The sequence below is a fragment of the Amblyomma americanum genome, chromosome 1 (assembly GCF_052857255.1).
Source record: "Amblyomma americanum isolate KBUSLIRL-KWMA chromosome 1, ASM5285725v1, whole genome shotgun sequence".
Classification (NCBI taxonomy): domain Eukaryota; kingdom Metazoa; phylum Arthropoda; class Arachnida; order Ixodida; family Ixodidae; genus Amblyomma; species Amblyomma americanum.
The window spans coordinates 322,788,426-322,805,385 of record NC_135497.1 but is presented as its reverse complement, the minus strand read 5'-3'; the positions used below and the strand labels follow the sequence as shown (position 1 = coordinate 322,805,385).

Below are 16,960 nucleotides of genomic sequence, written 5' to 3'. Positions count from 1 at the left end.
GATAACCTTTGCTTGGTTACTTCTACCCACTTAAAATCTACTTTCCCTTCACTGTCCGTAAACTCCAATGCTTTGGATAAATCAGCCCCGCTGCTTTCCACTGTAGGGCGAAGCCCTTTACAGAAAAGTATCAAGTGTTCAGCCATTTCCTCCTCCTCTCCACACTTAACGCACAACGTGTCTATCTCGTGGTACCTGACTCTATATGTCTTAGTCCGCAAAACTCCCGTCCTGGCCTCAAACAACAAAGAGCTTCCCTTACAATTATCATAGATATTTTCTTTGGCAATTTCCTGCTTAAAAATCCTGTATGTTCCCAGTGCTGATTTCATCAGCATCCCTGTTTTCCACAGAGCTCTCTCTGTTTCTTTAACCTTTTTCTTAACCGATAATTGATGATTTGCCCCCCTACTGCTGTCCAGCCGTTTGCTTGTCAATTTTCTAGTTCGCTTTCTCCATTTCATGTCAACATTCCTTATATACAGGTATCTGAAAACTTTCCTAGCCCACTGCTTTTCCCCCTTTTTTCTCAATCGCTCCTCAAATGCTATCTTACTGTTAGCTTCTCTGCTCTCGAACAATGCCCATCCCATATCACCCTGTGTCCCGATTTGGTGCATTGGCATGTGCTCCCAAAGCTAGCCTCGCTACGCCACGTTGTTTAATTTCTAACCTTGCTTAAACATCTAGTCTCATGCACAGGACAGCATTACCGAAAATCAGACTAGGAACCATCACCCTTTCCAGATCCCTCTTGTCACTTCATAGCTATTGCAATTCCACAGTGCAACATTTTTCATGACAGCTGCATTCCTACTAGCTGTATTCATTACATATTTTTCATGCTCTGTCAGATATTCAGCACCGTTATTTATCCACGCCCCAAGATACTTGCACTCATCCACAACTTCTAGTGTGAACTCCTGTATTCTATGCTCGCCGCCCTCATCATTAAATATCATGCTGCAGATTTTTCCTAACTAACCTTGAAACCTAATCTATCTCCCTCTGTACCACATATGTCTATCAACTTCTGTAAATCTACCTTGTTCTCAGCCATTACCACTACATCGTCAGCGTATATTAGTCCCGGTAATGACTGTTTAATCCATTCTCCTTGCTTGAAAAAGAAAAGTTCAAGCCTAGTCCGCTCCTCTCTAGCTTGGTCTACAACCGTTGCAGGTACAACATGAACAACAAAGGAGACAGAGGACATCCTTGCCTAAGCCCCCACTGTATTTCTACAGACTCTGATACATTTTTTCCCCATTTTATAAGCACTCTGTTACCTTTATATCTTTTAAAAGATTAATTACTCCATCTTCCCCATCCAATGTGCCCAGCATGTCCCACAGATACTCTTGAATAACGTTGTCGTAGGCTCCCCTGATATCCGGAAATGCTACCCATATGGGCCTGTGTTCCTTTTCAGCAATCTCTATACACTGCATCAATGAAAATAGACTGTCCTCCAACCTCCTTTGTTTCCGGAACCCAATCTGTAGTTCCCCTAACACCCCCTCGTTCTCCACCCAAGCCTGCAGTCTGTCCGTTATAATCTGCATCACTACCCTGTAAACCACAGATGTCACTGTTATGTGAGGTAGTTACTTACACCAGCTTTGTCCCCCTTTCCCTTATATATCATATTCATTCTAGTTAATCGCCATTCATCGGGGACTTTCCCATCCACTATCATTTTATTCACTACCTGTATTAATGTTTGCTTGGATTTTGGTCCTAGCTTCTTTATTAACATAATCGGAATATACCATCTGGTCTGGCTGATGTGCCACTAGGAACCTTCTTCTCTGCCCTTTCCCACTCTCTGCTCAAGTGAAGCTATTGCAGTAACCGGTCTATCCTCCTTCGATAAATTATGTGCAACATTTCTTTCTTTAAATTTTTCTGTCATCCTTGTTCCTATGTGTTGTATCGCTTCATCCCCTTCTAGTTGAATACCCTGATCTGTTACAATAAACCTTTGCTCTGGCCTAGTCTTAATACTCATTGCATTTAGATGTTTCCAGAATTATTCAGCTGCTTTTCTATCCTTTTTACTTACTTTTGACATCCATTGGGCACCCTTTCCTCTAATTTTCTCATTAATAAATTAGGATGCTTCCCTTCTACACTTTATGAAGGTATCCCATTTTCTGTCTACTTCAACTTCTGGTTCACTCTTCTTGGAATATCTGTGTTCTCAGGACGCTTCCTGACGTTTCTCTATCGCCCTCTTGGCCTTCTCATCCCACCAACTCTTGGGTTTGCGTCTTTTCCCTTTTAGCTTTACTCGCACCTTAGCTAGCTCTGGCTACAGTAATCGAGTTAATTTGTTATAAGTCCATTCTGTTCCACTATCCTCAAAAATTACTTTCTCAATTTGTTTGGCTGCTGCTTCCAATTGCTTTTCTGAGCAAAAATTCCCCTCTGATTGTTCATCTTGCTTCAGTCCTACGTTGGTTTCGCTTGTGAAACTCAGCTTCATACGCTTGTGGTCACTACCTAGACTTCTGCAACTATGTTCATCTATGCTCATTACCCCTAATCTATTATACATCCTCTGTGACATTAGTGCATAATCTATCGTCGAGTGCAGATTCCCTGCCTCCCATGTTAAGAGCCCTTCACACTTCTTGGTACTGTTGCATAGAACTAAATCATGCCTGTCACACATGTCCTGCAGCATGCTTCCTGTCAAATCTGTGTACCCATCCAGGTCTTCTATATGTGTGTTCATGTCGCCTAATATAATTATCTCGCCCTGTCCTCCTAGCTCATCAATGTCACTTTCAATACATTCTAACATTTTCCTGTTTTCCTCTTTGGCATTAGCTCCTGTCCACAGGTATACAAACCCAAGGAGTGTTTGCACCCTTTCCACTTTTCCTATTAGCCATAAATGTTCCCTGCATCCCAGCTGAACCCTTTAAAAATTTACTTTTATGAATGAATGCCCCAATTCTACCCCCCTTTCTGCTGCCCTCTGTTCTATTGCAATATTCCCATGCGTAGTCTGAGTTACAGGGTGGTTGCTCTATGTCTAGATGCATTTCCGCTAAACCATATACCATTAATTCCTCCTGCCTTAACTGTTCTTCTATTTCCTCCCATTTCAGTCTATTCCTGCCACCTTGCATGTTGATGAAACCTATATCTGAATTAACTTGGCCCTGGCGCTTGTGTCTAGGTGGTCGGCTTTACTTCTGTCGCGAGTGTCACACTGTGGAGTGCTTCTTATCAGCACCTCTGAAAATGGAAAATTGCTCTGTTCTCCATGGCGTCGTGGGTATAGCAGTAGCTTCGCATTCCAGAGGTTCCTAGTTCGAATCCGTGTGGTCGAGAATTTTTTTCTTTTTATTATCTTAGTTTTAAATAATCTCTCCCTTCCTGTTTACCCATGAGCGACTGGATTTATTTCTCGAGCCATGCCTTTCTGACCCAGCAATAAGTGCCACTGAGTACTGGGCTGCACTCAATCTAGGTTCATAATCACGACTGTTAAGGAGTTTGTTTTTACTATGGTGGGATTTATTTAAAAGTTAAAAATTAAGCGTCCCGGCCCATGAATTTCGCATAGCAGGAAATGACAAAAGAAGAGTCAGAACAAGAAAGGGCTAAGTCGGCGGGAGGTCTCGCACGTTGTCTCGCTAGTGTGACATGGGAGTTGGCGAACCATCGGCCAACTGCCATCTTGTGGGAGACCTAGCGCCAATGCCGACAGTCGGCCGACTGTTTTAGTCGGCGCAGTGTGAGAGCGAGACATCACGACAACATGGTTTTGGCAGACCAAATCGGCCGACTGTTGGCCTAGTGTGACAGGCCCATCACTAGCTGCTCTGCAGCCCAAACGTGGAAACAAACACCAAAAAATAATATTTACAATGACACACACTGCCTCCAGGCACAAACTGCATGGTAATGCAAATAGACAACATAGTTAGCTGAAGTGCAGTGCTGTTTTGCACAGATGAGTCTGGTTCATAGCTTTCTATTTTACTCTTATAAAAGTGGCATAATGTAAAAGAAAACTGTGCTACTACCTGCGCAAGATTTCGTGCTTGCTTTGATAGTGTGCTCACAACTGATGTCAGTCACGTGTCTCGTGTCAGGAAGGGGCCCACCTAACTGTCTGTACAGCATATTCTGCAATTAAATGCTCGTCATAGAATGCTTCTCTGAGCTAAAGTGGTTAATTGTTCGAGCTCAAATTTCGCACAGCAATGGCATTTGGTGGCAGAACTGTTTTCTACTACATTTGTTTGGGGTACTTGCATGAATGAATCAAAGAAAGTCGGATATTTGCATCACCTGTGGTGACGACGGAACAAAACAATTGCAGTTATCTCAGCGACTGCACCAATGGCGCCATCTCATTTGCCAGCCGTGAAGATTCGGGGTAAGGGAGTGGGGGTAGGGGGTGCTTCGCGAGGCAGTTGAAGAGTCTTCAAAACTCCCGTACAACATCTGCCCCCCCCCCCCCCCCCACCCCCCCCTTAATTTTATGCCGAATCTCCACAGCCGACAAACGAGATGGCACCACTGCTGCAATCGCTCAGATAACGGCAATTGTTTTGTTTCATCGTCGCCGCAGGTGATGCGAATATCCTACTTTCTTTGATCAATTCAAGCAAGTACTCCAAACAAATGTAGCATAAAACAATTCTGCTGACCAAATGCCATTCCTATGCGAAATTCGAGCTCAAACAATCCACCAGTTTAGCTCAGAGAAACACTCTACAGTGCATGTTTAATAGCGAAACAGTCTGTATATAAATAGAGCCCTTCGTTTACCGATTCTTGCACACCCAAAACATTTTCTAAAAATCGTGTTAAACCCAATTTCTGCCCGAAAATGACCCTTCTGGAGTACACACAAGGGCAAGAGAACGAGGCCGCGTTAAATATACGAAACAGCATGGACATACTTTTTTCTAGCACTGCACGAAAGGTAGCAGAAATTCTGTGCTTATTCCAGTGGAGTGTTAATTCAACTGGTGATCTTAAACCTCTCTTAGCGCTTGTTATTCATGATTTGACTTAATTTAAGGATATGTTCGCAAATAACTTTTAGAAGCGAGACAGCAAAACACGAGTATGTAGTGGCCAGGAATTTATTCGGCATCATGTATGAACTGCTACGCTAGCGACATCCCGCTCCAGGGCTCTTGCCCATTTAAAATAGCCTCTCTGATGTTTAATGACTATTTTCGCAGTGTACACGACAGGCAAGTCTTGCATGCACATGAAGTGCTACGTAGAAGACATACTTTACGCGACAAAATATTTGTAATGGATATGAAAAATCCAATTGGGTGAACAGTTTTTTTCTTTTTTTTTTGTGCAACCTGTTATTTACATGTTTTTGTGAAATATTGACTGAAAAATAGGGCATTTTGCATTCCACACAAAAATGAGCGCTTATTAAAACTGTCTTTTTCCGCAAAAACCAAAAAAAACCCTGAATTATGGAAATGTTTGACCTATAACCCGATTTGTACCCGAATTTGAGCTAAAAAAATGCCGCCCGATTTCTACCCCCTCGAATTCTGGAAAAAATAAAACCAGGAAACGAAAGGCTCTACTTATGTAAATAGTTACATGCTTTATGCAAAGTGTCTAAATTGACTTAAATGTCCACGAAAATCTCCTTTACAGGTTCAATACATTTAAATATTGCTGCCAAAATTGTTTCAGTGTCCTGGTAGCTTTATGTGCAGCTTGCTACAAAATTTGCTGAAGTATAATTTGTACTAACACACAATAAGAAGCATGCAGATTGGTGACTGCATGAACACAAACAGTGTAACCTCATAGAAGTAGCCAGGCTTAAGTAGTTGGTACTGAGCAACGAAAAAAAAACTGAATAATTGATTAGTTGATATTAATTCTGTCCATGAGGCGAGCTGAGAAAATGATTTTGTAGTAATGATCAAAGTCTCAAGATGATTTCATTCTCTGATTATGACTGTGCTACATATAAGATAGTTTGTATTTTGACAGATACAGTATCTCATAATAGTTGGGTAGCAGCAGAAATAGAAATTTGGGTTGTGCTTATTGCACTCTAGATGACAGAGTTACTAGAGCCGAAACAGCTGCAAGACTAATGAGTGAGTTAGTGTGCTTATATTTACTATGTACAGACCACAATGCTTTAACCTATACTTTTTCTAGTTTTATTATATTGTCATTGAATGAGGGAACCAAACAGGGTTGGCATACTCTTAAACCGGTCTCATGAAAGTGGTATTGGCTAGAAGCTTATGTAGCCATGGATGCGAAGCACAGACATCCTTGAACAAAAAAATGCCTTGCGCAATGCTGCTGAGGTTATGTTAGCAATGTGAGCATCTCACCTAAGATCAGTTGTTACTGCGATGCTCGACTACCTCTGCTGGTGAACTTCCATCAGTGTTGCATCCTTAATCATTGCAAGGAAAATTAGGTCATTTTTTTTCTTGTTCCCATCACACAAACTGATTTAGTAATGTTTGCTGTCATTATCCACTTGCTGCACCACCCTGTTAACACGCTTGGTATATTACTAAAAGAAATAATGACCTTCACAGCTGTAACTGCTTTGTACAGACAGGCTGCAATGAAACGCGAATAAGGCCTGTGAACAAAACAAAATATTTTACCCGAGTACCTTCAGCTGCAGCATACAACTGGCATGATTCAGGTATGTAGGTAAAGGGTCTACCGACGTACATATTCATAAAGCAGTTGTAAAAGAATATCTCGCTGTACTGTAGAAAAGTACAGCATAGTCGCGTTCACATTTCATTCAAGCCTGACTATACATAATGCAGTCTTCAGTGAAAAGTTTATTTCAGAATCTGTATTATCGGTGATGTCCACTTTTAAAATTAAAAACAAAAACCACCTCAGCACTGATGCTTGCAATGTTACAGATTACATATATACTCAGAGTTAGAACTGTGTACAGTTAAGAAATCTGTTTATACAATCTAAAATTTCCCTGCACCCAATGAAACCTCGTACTAATTTTGTTGTTAATCTGCTGCGGCACATGTAGTCAACTGCTTTAGAAATGTGCAATATCATTACATATATCAGTCCACCTACAGTTATCTGAATATGAGGACATGCACAACTTCTGTAAGCTGTGTGATGGCTGATAGTCCGCCATCACGTGCTTGTATGGTGATAAATGGTTCTGAGTATCAAGAAAGTTGCTAAATGCATTAGGATGATATCTGGAGTATTTTGGAAGCTGTGCTGGTAAGAGATATTGGATATTGGCCAGTAACTTGATGTTTCTCAAAACCAACAAAGGGCAGCTCCAGGCCCCTTTAAGTTTAAGCATCAACTAATGCATTATACTTCTTGTGCACTCTTCTTGTACAAAAGCATTGTGCAATGTATTAGCACATAAAATTTAAAGCCCTCATAATTACATCTGAGGCTTCAATGACCTTGAAAGTAACTTGTACATATTTCATTGCATTCAGTGATGTACTCCACTTTTCTGCAATACTGTGGCCTGTCAAGACAACAAATATTTTCGTACAAAAAGAATGCCAACTTCACATTCACAGAGAGAACTTATTCTATACACAGCCTAATGCAACAGCCACCAACTTCATAGGAAACCCAATTCCGGTGTTGAGAAAAGTGAACTGGTGGGCTAGTTTAGCTCCTATCAGGTAATCAGCAGCACTTGTTGTACATGTTGAAGTTGTACTCATGAACACTGCTGCTTGTCAGACACTGGGATGAATTTAGCTCCACGTGCACTGCATATGAAAAGGAAAAACTTCACTGTCTTCACAGGACAATTGTGTGAAGTGATAACGGACTTATGCATACTATACAAAGAGCAGTTTCATGACTTAGACCAAAAACTCAGTTAAAAAAACTCCTTGGGTTCCTAAGAGTCAAGGCTACAGCAAGTTGAATCAACACGATTGCCCGTACAAGTCATTTTATCTTCATGACAACCAGTCAAGATAAAAAAATATTTCTTATATTTCTCAAAATGAGAATGTTCTACCGCTAAGCCTTTCAATGTTGTATCTAAATTAACTAAATTAACAAGTTGACTGCGAAGTGATTTTCGCAGCCCTAATCCCTGAGCATCGCGGCCCAGTGGTGGGCCACTGGGGAAGCCAACTTCTTGAAGCCACCAACAGATGGCAATAGGGACGGACCTGGCCATATGCTTTTCGCAGGCTCTTTGAAAAATTTTAGCTGTCCCATGGCTTCATCAACTCAGTATTCGTGGCCACACAGCATGAATACACAAAGTGACCCACCGGTGACCCTCGATGCAGCTAATGTGTTAAGAAATATATAATATGCACATTTAGTAAACGTTCAAACCATACTTACAAACTTTCCTGCCAAAATGGCACATGTCTCAATATTCTTCTCGGTGTTTTGTCGAGACAAGTGAAGAAACTTTGAGAAAAGTCCACCCGGCACAACTACAGTGCGCAGACCCTGGGTGCCAAGAAAGTATGGTTCTGGGCTGAGCAGTGGCAAAGGTTTTGTGCTCCGGTCCACAGCAGGGATGGCCCTTCTAACCACACTAGACAAGAAGACAAAACCAAAGCCCACATTCTGACTCTGACCCCAAGAAGGGTTCATTTACATAATAACTTCCAAATAGTTATGGCACCGGCAGTGGTTCCCTCACAGTGAAATGACTGCTGAAATGGCTAAAAACAAGAATAATTCATAAGTGTCGAGCTGCACAAAAATTCTTTCCCTTATTCATATTAATACACCACAGACAACTATACAACCTGTGATGATACCACAGTAGCATTGCTACTATAGGTGCAGAAAACAGCAGACAATAAACTGCACTTTTCTCTTCGCTTACGAATTGCCATTCATAAAACCCGTGTTAAAAACATCCCATCTGATGTTCTAGAATTCTGTGCTCTTTGTAACACCCAGAGAGCAGCTCAAAAAAACTTAGTGCACTGCTCTTCCTACTTCCAGGTGTGTGCATTTAAGCACCTAAGCATTTGGTGTGATGGCAGTACCACAACTGCTTCTGCCAGTTAAACCAGTGCACAAGCCCCAATGGTATCCTACTAAGCAAATGAAATAACGATACCCAAAGAATGTTTGAGAAAACTTTAATTAGGCTCCTGGCTGAATTTTCTTTAACCTACTTTAGTGCAAGCAAAACCAGGCCAGTTGCTGAGCACACCTCTCCGACTATATGCTGCCTTGTCATCATTGTTAAGTAGAGAACCTACATAAGAAAGCAACTCAAATTTCCTGGGAACACATTTGACGAATGGCTGTTCAGCAGTTAAAATGCCAAACTGCATTTCACTAATCTCTACAACTATGTCAAGGATATGCCAACTGCTGCAGAAGCTCTTAGCAAGGAGCTAATTTAATGTACAGTAGACTCTCGCTAATTCAAACTTCAAGGGACCACAAATTTTTGTTTGAAACATCAGTAAGTTTGAATTATCAGAAGTGCACCTTAAGATGATCCAAAACTGAATACAATTTGCTGTATCAATATCTATGTATTTTACAAATAGTTTTTTGGATCCATTTCTCTGCAAATATAGCTAAATGCTTTAGCACAACATAAAATATGGTGAAAGGCAGTGATAAGTTTGTTTACTCAAGTGTGGTCCAAAAAAGTTACCCATAATTCGCTGGCTTCTCAATTGAGTAAAAACGTTAAGGGGCGAAAAAAAGGTTCGAATCATTCGAAGGTCGAAAAGTCGAATGCCTGCAAAAAATCCTCCCGAAACTGTTTTGCACTGATGAAAAAATAAACAGTGGTCGTCCGCTTTTAAGTGAAAAACTGCGCAGCAATGACGGTTTTTCACAATTCGGTCATTTTGAAGAGAATGCCCACTGTCGGAAATACCAAAGCAGAACTGCTCCGAAACAGTAAGGCCTTCCACGGCCTCATCACATGCGGTGGTTTCCATGTAAGGAGACTTCACCACACACAACGAGCAGCTCATAATGAGCGTGCATTATCGATGCACAGGACCACATGGACGGACGCAAGGTGAACGCACATTTGCACCAGAATGGTGAGATGCCTTCTAAGAGGAAAAATAAAATATACCAGCGACGCGCCCATTAGTGTCCAAACCAGCGCGCAGTTGGACTTGTCCATGCAAGGAGACTTCACCACACAACGAGCAGCTCGTAATGAGCGTGCATTATCGATGCACAGGACCACATGAACGGACGCAAGGTGAATGCACATTGGCATCAGAATGATGAGATGCCTTCTAAAAATAAAAATAAAAAATACCAGCGACGCGCCAATTAGTGTCCAAACCAGCACGCAGTTGGACTTAATTCATAAACGTGCTTACGGCAGCCGCAATCGTCGCGGGCTGTTGCAGGCTAGCAGCGACGCTGAGAAAACGAAACTATGCTGCGACGGGGCAACTCTGATCGACACAGCCCCCCTTCGGGCCGCGTCGTAGCTAACCAGTTGGAGGGGCCGGATTTCAGTTCACGCAGCGCCACAAACCTGACTCACCCGACCTCAGTAGCTGCTCTTTCGTGCGCTGGGAGAGTCAGAACAAGACAAAAAAGTTTGAATTATCCGAATTTAAGAGAAATCGAGGTACGAATTAAGCGGCTTTAAAATGCATTTAAAATATAGCCAGCCACCCAAATTTTGAAATTAGTTTGAATTAACCGAAAATACGATTTATCCGAGTTTGAATTATCGCGAGTCTACTGTATTCATTTGAGCTCAAGAGCCACTACAGAATTCCTTCTTGCCAGTTTTAATCTCAAAACCAGCAGGTTGCACAGATCGCTTCATCACCATAAGACCTCAACCCAACTCTGGTAACAGCATGTCAGACTGCATCCATATTAGATTACTAAAGCACAAACAGGCGGGGCTGAAATGCTAGTGCGTCTTCATCTTTCTCAAGTCCCTATCTCTTCACACCTCAGTCTAACATTGCACAACTCCGGTCTTAGGCTTACCAGTCATCGTTTATGGCTTTCGATAACTGATGATACCATCAGTTATAGCAAAAAATGGTGCCTCCTTTGTGAAACAGAACACAAAATTCTAGTAGCATTTAATAGCACTTCATTTGGTGCGTATTTAAGTACCAGCAACACTAACCGTCATACAGAATAGCACTGCTGATACTTAACCATGGTACTTGTCACGTCTGACCAATTAAAGGCAGGTATACAGAAGCAGTGAATGCATACACTGAAAGAATGAAGTACTGAATTTACTCACATAATTTCTGACTTTACATAATTTGTGCACCCAGAACTTATTACCTGGGTTTATAAAAGAGTTTTACTCCCATATTTTACGCTCCCTCCTGTGCCAGACCTCCAGCAAGTACATGGGTGCTTGCAAGACAGGCTTTGGAAGATCGGTGCAGCTGGAAAGCCATACGTGGCGGTGAAAAATTCGAGCAGCAAGGGGATGATTGCGCGCTGTACACCCAGCTTGCTCGCGCTGGCGGTGACTTTCCTGGATGAACAGTTGTGTCTGCACCAGAATCCGAAGCTGGCGAACCACTTGCTGGGTGGTTTGCTGCTAGCGAGCCGGGCTTCACGTAAGGGCACCGTTTTATCGCGTTATCTCCGTTTGCCTTTGACTGCTGGCTTTGAAACTGTATTGTTGCACATTGCGTGAGGAACTACATAACGTGGACCAGGACGGGAGGGGGTATGCGTCTTATATTGGCAGTCAGCTTTTTTGGGGGGGGAGGGGGGGGGGGGGGCAGCGAGGGGTGCAAGTTAGGTGTCGACATAAAGGCGGCAATATACAGTATATATTGCACGTTATGACCTTTGCAGAGTTTTTAATAACGTGTTCACAAAATTTTTAAGCAATTTGCACATCCCCTTTTTCACGCCTTAATTTAAAGAAAAAAGTTTGCAAATTACGTGAGTAAATACAGTAGGTCAAGTGCAACGAAGCACCCGGCTTTTATCACGAACCAGGAAGCCACAGAGACAGAACATGAGGGTATGCAAAAATGCATTCTGACTCACTCTACAGGTGCCGTGGGAGTGACAGAAGGCTTTGAGGCCCTGGAAGGAATGTCCGGCACTTGAAAGTCACTCAGCATTGGGAAAGGTGGAGTCTTGGGACGAGGAGAACCAGCAATGCCGTTCTCCAGCTCTAGCAGCATGGGGAATACATCAGACGGGGAGATGCCACTGGGAGGTGTCGGAGTATCTGGTCTCTCGAGCACTGCCATTTTCGCTTGCTGCTGCCGCTGCTGCAAAGCAAACAGCTTCTGCTGCTCGTACATGAGCCGCTCCAGCTCATCCTTCTTCCTGCGCTCTTCTTGGAGTGCTTCTTCGGCATCTTGCCTTTCCTGAGCACAAGAAAAGCGCACAATGCTACGAGTGCACACCTCGTTGCCCTGTGTGCATACGAACAGCTTAAAGAGAAAATGTACTAAGTTGATATTTCATACTACACGCAGCACTGGGATGGCTGTGGTGCAAACAATGCTGACTGCCAATGTGGTTACAAAAGCAGTGAAAGGTCTACTGTGTTTTACGCAAATCTTTATGGAAAAAAAAAAGCTTGCAATACAGAGACCTCACAGTCACAGCTGATGACACTACAGCTTATTGCAGTCGCATCAGCTTTATTAGCAAGGAAAGGGAACTGTTGCTCTACTGGGATTTCAAAAACTGTTCCCATATGAAATTTCCAGGGCGAGAAACAATGAAATGCGCTTCTAACATAACCAAGCCTATTAGTACATGGTACTTATCAAAAGTGTCCTGCGGCTCATATTTAACACTGATTACACTCCAAAGGGCTCCTCAAACATAGTTGCAATCAGTGCCAAAGGGATTTAAAGCACCGTGCAAGCAAGTCATAGGTAATCCTCACAAAAAATTCAAAATGCAAGCAAATAAAGAGCCACGTTTTTGCATCCTCACTTTGCTCACCCAGTCGCAGCACTAGCCACTATGCAATAAGTGCAGTCCCTTCTCCCACACAAACAGCAGAAGCGTGCATACCATGGTGGCCTTGCCAGGAAAATCCACAGCCCACGCTGTGGCTGCCCTTTTCATGAAATCGTTGCGTGGAAGCTCAGGCATACAGGCACAGTGGGCAGATCTGATCAATCAAGTTCTAATGCAACAAGGTTCCTAAATCTAAGATCATAATCCTTTGGAATCATTTACACCAGCATCTGCAAGTGTCCCTTCTTAGTGTAACCTGGCACAGTTTGTCAGGAGAAACCAACATGGTTTCCAATCCACTATCGCTATCTCCCCACTACTGTCTTTCCTCGAACAACTACGTGATCTATGGTAAGATGTACTATCAGTGCCCTTTATGCCACACCTTTGCCACCACCGCTGCGTTTAAGGGCTGCAGAGATTTCACTTTGTGCAAATACAAAAAGGCATGGCTCCTGACAGTGCTTGTCCATTCTTCCCCTCAGATGTGGCCAGAACACCCAAGTCACTTTTAGTCTGAGCAGTGGGAATAGAAAGCATGCCACGCTTGACAAGGAAGGCCGTCATGGCACACAAATAACAAAAGGCACAAGACACCAGCTAACACACCTATGTTCCAAAGGAGTCAAGACCCCTATGTTTGCAAGGAAGAGCCACAGCGTAAAGAGTAATTTTCAAAGCAAAGGCACACATCTCCTAAAGCACTTATGTCATCAAGTCAACATCAGCCCCTGTCTACAGCAACACATGGTTTTCCCCAATTGTTTGCCTGGTCCTGTTCAGACGATTTCTTTCTTTTTTTTCTTGGATATGGCCCGTAATCTGATTTTCTACAGCAGTTCATACAACTGCGCTCACATCCAAGCGAGTTAGAAGCAAAATGGCAAAATGCAAATCCCGATTTGTAGTCCTTTTCAATTTGCTTTGACTGTTTCTATTAAGTTTGTATTGACACTGTCAGCTCAAAACTCGCATTTCTGGAGCAGATTCAGATAATAATATGATAATATGAATAGTGTAACATCTTGGACAGACGCCCGTCTGACCAGGTTTTCCACGTCTCTGGAATTCTTACGGGCTGTGGTACTGATATGTCTAACACCATGCAAACAAGGAATAAAAACTACACGCCTTAACTATACCTCTGCCTATATCATAGAGTGCCTTTAGTAAAAAAACACTTAACAACAAAAAGAAAGAACCATTTCATGTAGTAAATTGAGAATCTGTTGCATGAATCTACGTCCACAGAATTTATTCTCATGAGCTGCTGTTCAAGTACTTTTGCTCCTGACAGTGCTTATAAGCATGCCAACCTGAAGTTTTCAGTGCCAGAAACCCCTTCCCTCAACTCGTTTTTACCCCTATGTACAAGCAAATGTAAAAAAATTTGGGCGGCACCTAAGTAACTCTTATGTGTAAATGCGAGAGCAAGTGTAACTGGCTCACTGAGCCAGTGGACATCTCAATAGCGCTGGCAGTAGGCGGTAGCATCCACCTACAAATTAAGGCAGTTATGCCTGAAAGTTGATTCAGTCAAGTGGACTCAGTTGATTTTGAGGAAAGGAAAGGCGCATAACTGGCTCCCTGGGTCAGTGGATGCCTCAATGGCGCTTTGAGGTACGAGGAGATGAGGACATTGGTGGCCTATTTCTCCAGGAGGGATGATGACAAGATTTGTGTGCTACATTTCGACCATGGGTTCCTGATGACGGCGGGGTTTCCGCACAATGAGCCAAGTAATGATCTCGCATTAAAAAGAACCTGCAAAAGACGGCTACTTGGTTTACGCAGTTAACAAAAGGAACTTGCCTTGTTTTTGAGTATGATGTTGTATTCTTGGGTGTACTTTTCAATAAGCTCAGACTTCAACTTTTCCGCAATGGGAAAAATTTCTTTTAATTTCTGCAAAACAAGGTCAGAAAAGTACAGAGCAGTAAGCATCCTTGGTAGTACCTTTGGCCTGGGTTTAGCACTAATCACATCAAAACAAGCACACATCAATTTTATTAAGGTATGAGGCCACTTCGACAATTCAATATAAAAAAAAAATCAATTTTTAGAATTTTTTGCTTTATGAAAATACCCATTCATTATTGAAAAAAAATGCAACAAAAATTGTTTCTAATTAACACTGTTAAAAAAATAGAGCCAAAGTTGTAACCTCTTGTGCATCTCGCGAAACCGAAACTAAGATCTTCCCTGCCAAATAAAATCCCTTAACTCTCGCAGCAACAGAGTTCGTTGTTAATTTTTCAGCTTAATAATAACTTCCTTTTTAACATCTATTTTCTTTTCCATTTAAGAACCTAAACGTTCACAAAAGGGCGCAAGATATTTGGAACACACTGCTTGGTTACATGGGCTTACCAACATTGCAGTTTGGTTAGTATGATGCCATGCGTCATTTCAACAACAGCAATAGGGGGAAGCTAGACATCCTGAAGCAGATTGGGATCAAACCTGGTCTTCCCACACTGAAAGCTTGCCTGACAGGTGACTAATAGCATATCTGGAAATCCTCCCGTCAGTCTACTTCTTCCGCAAAACCACAAGAAAAAAAAAGTGAGCTGCCACACGACCATATGAACGTAACGCAAGACTGAGGAGGAGATGAGCTGCAGATGTGGTGGATTTTAACCCTCTTGGACACTGCTTTGCGGCATTTGCAGTCATTCCCAATCTTTTTAGAAGTTTTTCTCAAAATTCACTTTTTTCCTATTCATTCTTATTCTTACACAACATGCCTTACTTTATTGCTCAGAAGATATCTAATGAAAATTTGTAGACTTATTATGTATCTAGTTGTGTAATGAACCACAATAAGTAAAAGTGTGCAATATTTTGATCACTGGTGCATATTTTTATCTCTCTCTCACGCGCGCGCGCACACACACACACACACACACACACACACACGCACACATGCACACACACATGCACGCACGCACGTACGCACGCGCATATACGGAAACCACTGTTTTCGGTCATTCCAATATTATACAATTACAATTCATGATATCATAACTATCTTGGTTCACTGCACAGATCAAATAGTCTCTTCATATAAATGCAGAAAAAATTTGCCTTGTGATCAAATGAATTATTGTGACTGCTGGCATCAGATGCATATTTAGCACATTTTTTAAGATAAAATTATAATAAAAAATGCTTTCATCTGTTTTTACCAATTTGGTCAGGATAAAACAAGATGGTCTTTAAAATAGACTAGCAATTTTCTGTTTGTATCGGCTATTAAAATTTTCTTCCAGAAGGGGGCCTCATACCTTAAATACAGAAACAGCAGGAGTGCATTTCTGACAAGACTGCGAACTACACCATCATAATGCAAATGATTGTTATAAAATACGATCACACTCATGATATTTTGTTCATAACATTAGAAGAATTGTTTAGGGCAACAATTTCACTGTCCCCCATCGGAAGTTTTTCTAAATGTTTACAGCTCCAAAAAGAAAGCATGGTGTCAAAATCATGAAGTAAGCATGAAGCCCCTGAACTTTCCAACTAAGCCTTAGCGCAGTGGGCCTGTCTAAATTAAATTAAGTCTGCTCCATATTTTTCACAGTAAGCTACCCAACCTCATTATGTTGATTTCAATTTTCCTCTTGCTAGCAAAAGAAAGTTTTCTCATAAATAATGCATTTATACAATCATTAAGCTTCTTGACACATGTGCAGTTCACACGAAAGCACCAAACTTACTGCATTTATTAAATATTATATGGGTCAGCTCCTCTGTTTGCTGCTGTGGCATACTAAAATATGTGTTCAGTGTAATACATTATGACTGTGTTCAAGTGCACAGTGTCCAATTATCAAAGGCCACATCTAGATGTAAAATGCAAAGTGATGAATGCTTCAGCACCCATCATTTTACTATAATTTATTCTGAGCTGCACGTGCTTAAAGGGTACATACAATGCAATGAATTCATGAAGCATTGGCATGATCATACGCGCATAATCACACTGTTTATATGTTTAAATTCATTAAAT

The 16,960-nt window shown here is 41.8% G+C and overlaps 1 protein-coding gene across 1 annotated transcript in view; it reads right to left on the bottom strand.

Moving 5' to 3' along the window:
• LOC144115403 (STAM-binding protein) overlaps positions 1 to 16,960 on the bottom strand; it is a 53,051-nt gene that overhangs the window by 31,666 nt on the left and 4,425 nt on the right. The window contains exons 4-6 of the mRNA XM_077649776.1: positions 14,755 to 14,847; positions 12,007 to 12,335; positions 8,359 to 8,557 (exon numbers count right to left, since the gene is read on the bottom strand). Coding sequence (XP_077505902.1) covers positions 8,359 to 8,557; positions 12,007 to 12,335; positions 14,755 to 14,847 — 621 coding nt within the window. The remainder of the gene's footprint in view (positions 1 to 8,358; positions 8,558 to 12,006; positions 12,336 to 14,754; positions 14,848 to 16,960) is intronic.